General features: G+C 46.5%; 2 protein-coding genes across 2 annotated transcripts; both read right to left on the reverse strand.

Moving 5' to 3' along the window:
- Window positions 1-861: 861 nt before the first annotated feature.
- On the reverse strand, window positions 862-2,697 carry LOC311317468 (protein Wnt-8a-like; the record flags this gene model as incomplete). The annotated part of the gene is made up of 6 exons (XM_084448550.1): window positions 862-1,422; window positions 1,594-1,736; window positions 1,933-2,058; window positions 2,270-2,399; window positions 2,499-2,532; window positions 2,627-2,697. The coding sequence occupies 6 exons, from the start codon at window positions 2,695-2,697 to the stop codon at window positions 862-864; spliced, it is 1,065 nt and encodes a 354-aa protein (XP_084304676.1).
- Window positions 2,698-3,498: 801 nt separating this feature from the next.
- On the reverse strand, window positions 3,499-5,497 carry LOC311317469 (protein Wnt-8a-like; the record flags this gene model as incomplete). Its single annotated transcript, XM_084448551.1, has 6 exons — window positions 3,499-4,065; window positions 4,196-4,338; window positions 4,545-4,670; window positions 4,865-5,003; window positions 5,261-5,294; window positions 5,427-5,497. The coding sequence occupies 6 exons, from the start codon at window positions 5,495-5,497 to the stop codon at window positions 3,499-3,501; spliced, it is 1,080 nt and encodes a 359-aa protein (XP_084304677.1).
- Between the last annotated feature and the right edge of the window lie 256 nt (window positions 5,498-5,753).

Below are 5,753 nucleotides of genomic sequence, written 5' to 3' on the forward strand. Positions count from 1 at the left end.
CACGTTGCTGTTGCTAAGCTACAGGCAACATGAGTAGCCTAGTGGTGATGGAAGAATGCGGCAGTACGTATATTTATGTATGTATTTATTTACATCAGTGGTTAAGTGTATAGCCTACTGAATGTCCATAAAAAAGAAGTGGGCATAAATATATTATAAACTATACTCCTTATCCATACACCCTCGATTAAAAAAAACTGGGGGACATATATTTGCTGCCAAAGCATGCCTTCACGCGGCCGTCTGTAGGGTGGAGCTCGCTGTCTTTGAGCTGTCTGTTCTTTGATTCATTGTGATGCAGTTGCATTGACTTTTTCAAGTGTGTCAAAGTACACGCGGTCACAGCGGTGGCCTAGCCAGGTTTACCATGCCAAACACCTCGGTTAACACACCGGGAAAAACCGTTTCCTTTCCCTTCAAAGGGCCTGTTCCCGTCGAATATTTCAACGTAGCATCGAGGACACATCCACATCAAAGTGCGACTAAATCCACGATTGAGCTATCCTGAGCCGAGGTGTTGACGGACCATGTTAATCCCTAGTTAGTGTATTCACCGTTGCCTATTCCCTCATTCATATTCCAATGATGAGCTATTTCAGTGTGTCCTTATTCCAGTAGCCTAATAAAATGATATGAATAAAAAGGCCTGTTGGGTCAAACATAGGATAATATTTTTTTATTTGATACATGACACTGCAATTACATAAATCTATTTTAGAATTAACATTTAAACGACAGACCGACATTGGATGAGGAGGGACAAGTGCAAAAGAGATAATGATCAACAGAGGAAGTATTTTCCATATTCTGTCCCGCCATATTTCGGCCTATAGGCCACAGTTATTTTATTTGATTAGATTCTCAATTAGGCTTGTGCCCGCGATTCCTGCGTCTGTTATGCCCTTGTCCATGGCCACTTCGGGTGCACACTTGTTTGACAATCACCTGAGAGCAGTTCTCACAGCGCACCGTGCAGCACCAGTGGAATTTACAGTTGCAGCTGCTGACAATTTCCGTGCGTCTCTCCGAAACCCGCAGGCCGCACTCGTGACACAGTCTGCGGCAGCTCCGTCTCTCCCACTGGGACGAACCCTCTCCGTGCTGCAGGCACTCCCGGCCCTCTGTGCCATGCAGTCCCAGACTGGTGTTCTTCCCGCAGTAGTCCGGCGAGTCCTCCAGGTAGATGAGCTCCGTCGGTGCGATGCTGTTGAAAGCGTCCGCTATGGCCCCTCTGTTGTCGGCGCTGTTCCCAGCCCTCATACGCCTCTTGTCCATCTCCAGTTTCTGGGCCTGGTCGTGCTTGACCTTCAGGAAGTTGCCGATGTCTCGGAAGTCAGACAGTTGCATCCAGCAGGTTTGGATGCTGCAGCTCTCAGACATGCCGTGGCACCTGCAGATGCGTTTCATGGTCGCCTTCACGGCCTGTTCAAAACAGGAGAGGAGTTTGTGAGTGGAGAAGATATAGTTGACAGTGAATGAAAGAAGACTAATTTATTAGATCACGTGCGTTAACCAAAAGAGTGTCTAAACAACATTTGAGCAATGCGTAAAGACATGCGCCACATTAGCCTACTGACCGCGCGTGAAACCTACCTGTCTTCCGGCCTCGTTATTGTGAAGGTTGACCGCAGCGCGTGAGTCCTGGCCTGTCTCCAGCGCGTCCACGTACTGTTTGGAGATCCTCTCCCCGAAGTCCACATTGTCACTACAGCCCCCCCACAGCCACCCGCGCCCGCCTAGAAGAACGTGACAAGTGGAGAAATAACTCAGACATGAAGAAAAAGACGCATCAGAGTGAGAATTGTATATTTTTATTTATCAAGTGTTGTAGCCAGATCATGTTATAACTCAGGGTAAATAGCATTCTCTCATTAATGGCATTCTTATGTGTCCCCCCCCCCAATCACGATACAACCACAGTGCCATTCTCACCGGTTTTACCGTTCCTCGAGATGTCACAGCCGCAGTTGTCCAAGTCACCAAGACTGCAGTTCCGGGTCAGAGTGTACATGACACCTGCTGCGCTGATCGCGTGCACAAAGGAGGTCTCTCTCGTGGCTGGAGGGAGGGAGACATTGACGGCCATGTTCATATTTAGGCTAAATTTGCAGGGATGATCATTTCCATGTGGGCATCCTTAAATGCATGCGCTTTTTTCGCGTAGGGTTTCCCATTTTACGCACGGATCTCAACCGATTTCCAGCACAGACAGCTGAAATATGTAGGCCTACACCTTTACTTGATGACTGTAACCGTAACAGACACTTACCGCTCCGCAGTTCTTTCAGCTGGAGCGCGCTCTCTTGGCAGTTCCACCTGTCCCACGAGAACTGGTGTTTGCACTCCTCTATCCCGCTCTGCGCGCCGGCCTGTACGCTGCTGGCGTAGGTCAGATAAGCCTGGAGGAGAGACGCTCTGATAATAAAATAACCACAAAACCTTGCATACAAATGGTACACGTGCGTAACAAGTCGGCTAATTTAAATGTTTTTTCTTACCTTGGGCCCGGTCATCAGAAAATTACTGACGGACCTGTAAAAAGAGATTGGTCGCGTTGAGATGAGAACCGCGCTGTGAATTAAATGCCCGAGCCTTGCAGATAGAAAGGTTAAAAGCGAGGTCTTACCAAGCATGCCCAAGAAGAGTTTTGTAGTGAATGAGTAATGCCAGGAGCCAAAGCAATGAATATGCAGCCATTGTTGAGTTATCTCCTCAGACCCCAAAAGAGCAATCTGGCATTGGATGTCGAGATACAACTTTCTCCTTTATTTTAAGGGTCAGAATGAGAGACAAACGGCACCCTTGTCCTTTGTCTCGACGCCCAGAGGACTGTGATTGGGCGATGAGCACGAGGAAACGCCTATGACAACTTCAAAGAGAGGCAGGACACGACCGTTCCTTCTGTGGCCGCAGGCAACACCATCCCATCACCCAGATTAGTGGCTTCACCAGGACCCCCGCGGAGGGATTCAAACCAAGACACGGAACCAATAAACAAACTAATGGAATCAGAATTTCAAAGCTTGAACACACAAAAAGTCCATTCAGACCAGGGCTCTTAAACCTATTGAAATATTTAATTCAAGTTTCAATACAAAATGTAATTTCAATACAAAAATAGAATTTAATATAAAATGTGATAAAAACAAACCAAACACATAAGACGAGACAAATCTGCAGTACCACCGAATGATAAATAAACTGCATGCAATTTCGTGCTGTTGACCCAATTACAATTTCACTACTTTTAGAGCAAAACCAAGATCACGCGTGAATTATTAAGATATGACATAAAGTGCATTAAATAAGTGAAAGGCAACGAATGACACCCTTGTGATATAGCATGCCAGAGATAAAGTAACCGAGAATTATGGTAAAGCAGATACATAATAATACGACTCCTGATTCAGGAATAGCATTGACACATTCAAAATGATAAAATGATGCTTAAATTATGAGCATAAATTCAACACAAAGGTACAGTCTTGTCTGTGTGATTCAGGTACGGTTCGCGCGGTGCTTTCGCTTGTTTTTCCTCTGCGGCCTGCGTCCTCTTTCCCTGCGCGCGCAGTAGTATTTGGTCACCACCTGCGTGCACCTCTCGCACTTTACCGTGCAGCACCAGTGGAATTTACAGTTACAGCTGCTGACGACTTCAATGCGTCTCTCCTCAACCCGCAGGCCGCATTCGTGGCACAGTCTGCGGCAGCTCCGTCTCTCCCACTGGGGCAGGTTCTTCCCTCCCTGCAGACACTCCCGGCCCTCGGTGCCATGGAGCCCCAGGCTCAGGTTCTTGGTGCAGTAGTCCGGAGAATCCTCCAGGTAGATGAGCTCCGACCGGGATATGCTGCTGAACGCGCCGGTGATTGCACCTCTGTTGTCGGCGCTGTTCCCAGCCCTCATCCGCCTCTTGTCCATTTCCAGTTTCTGGGCCTGGGAGTGTTTGAGTTTCAGATAGTTCCCCACCTCTCTGAAGTCAGACAGCTGCATCCAGCAGGTTTGGATGCTGCAGCTCCCAGACACACCGTGACACTTGCAAGCTCTCTTCATCGTCGCCTTGATAGCCTGAAAAGTGATTGAAAATGTCAATTGTAAAGTTAAATTATTCACGCTTTACGCACTACCACAGGCACAAACACGAATGTATGAAATCGCGCATAGGCTCTCAATGAATTTAAGAGTAGTTTTATCTTACCAGTCTTCCCGCCTCGTTGTTGTGCAGATTGACAGCTGCACGTGAGTCGTGGCCATTCTCCAGCGCATCAACAATCTGCTTGGAGATCTTCTCTCCAAACTCGGCATTGTCACTGCAGCCTCCCCAAATCCACCCTTTTCCACCTAAGAATTCACAAAGCATGGTTTACTCTTTGGGCCTCGACGCATAGGCCAACTATCATCATCGCTCATAAGTTTATGTGTGTGTGTGTATATATATATATATATATATATATATATATATATATGTTTCTAGATGTCGAGTGGTTTGTCTGTGCGCAATTGTTTTGGTTTCTGCGCGTAAATTCCACTCAAGTGTGACTACTCACCCATCTGTCCAATCTTTGAGTCGTCACAGCCACAGTTATCGAAGTCTCCCATGCTACAGTTCTTCGTCAGAGTGTACATCACTCCTGCTGCACTGATGGCGTGGACGAAAGACGTCTCTCTTGTAGCTGCAATTCAATCAAAACATGCGTGTCATTAAAAAAAAAAGAAAAAAGTAGGCCTATTTGAGTGAAAATCCTCCAACATCCCGCTTTTATTTCTGAATTTGATTTGCGTAATTGTGTTACCTAGGCTATATCATTGCAGTATTTGGTTATTGTATATCACAGATATAAAACAGGCAATAATTAGTAATTCTCACCACTGCGCAGTCCTTTGTTAGTAGATAACTGGAGCGCGCTCTCCGGGCAGTTCCACCTGTCCCACGTGAACTGATGTTTGCACTCCTGTATACCGCTCTGCGCGCCGGCCTGTACGCTGCTGGCGTAGGTCAGAAAGGCCTATCGAGAGGAAGCAAGAGATGTAAACCTATTAGGCATGTAACTTTTTAAGTCAAACAACCATAGGGTACTAATAATGAGGTGTGGTTTAATGAACGTGATGTTTTCGTTAAGTTGGAGTTGTTTGCAAAGTAATATCCATCTACAGAAAAAAATGAGTAGCCTAATTAAAATCAAATAGGCCTAATAAAATAAAAGTGTCCCACTACATGTCATTTAACAGAAGAACGCCGGCATCGTGAACAAACATGTTTTACCTTGGGTCCGGTCATAAGGAAGTTATTCACCGACCTGCAGAGAAAAAGCACAGAAATACCAGTGAGACCACGTTCATAGTCATCAAACTCTATTATGATATGTTTGTATGTATGAAGCCTACAGGTGGTAATAATATCCAGAGAAGAAGTAGGTCTAAGTCCGTACCAGGCCGAGGCTGAGAGTATATGACAGCACATGGAAATGACCAGCGGGGTGAGGAGTTGGCAGGTTCCCATCGCAGCTCGCGCGTCGTCTGTGTCCCAAACGGCCTCCTTCGAGTGTCCAAGATGTATGCGGGAGAGGACGGTCAGAGACGGGCAGATAGAGGAAGGCAAGTGAGGCTCTAGCTGCACGGCAAGACGATTTATACGGTCGTTCTCTTTGATTGACAGATTTGTTCTCCTGGTAACATTTCACTGTGAAAATGTGACAATGAGGTCATTGAGTGCCGTGTTCCATGGGGGTATAGGAAACGTCGGCGCATAACTGCAC

This window comes from Borostomias antarcticus (assembly GCF_949987555.1).
Source record: "Borostomias antarcticus genome assembly, chromosome: 14".
Lineage (NCBI taxonomy): Eukaryota > Metazoa > Chordata > Actinopteri > Stomiiformes > Stomiidae > Borostomias > Borostomias antarcticus.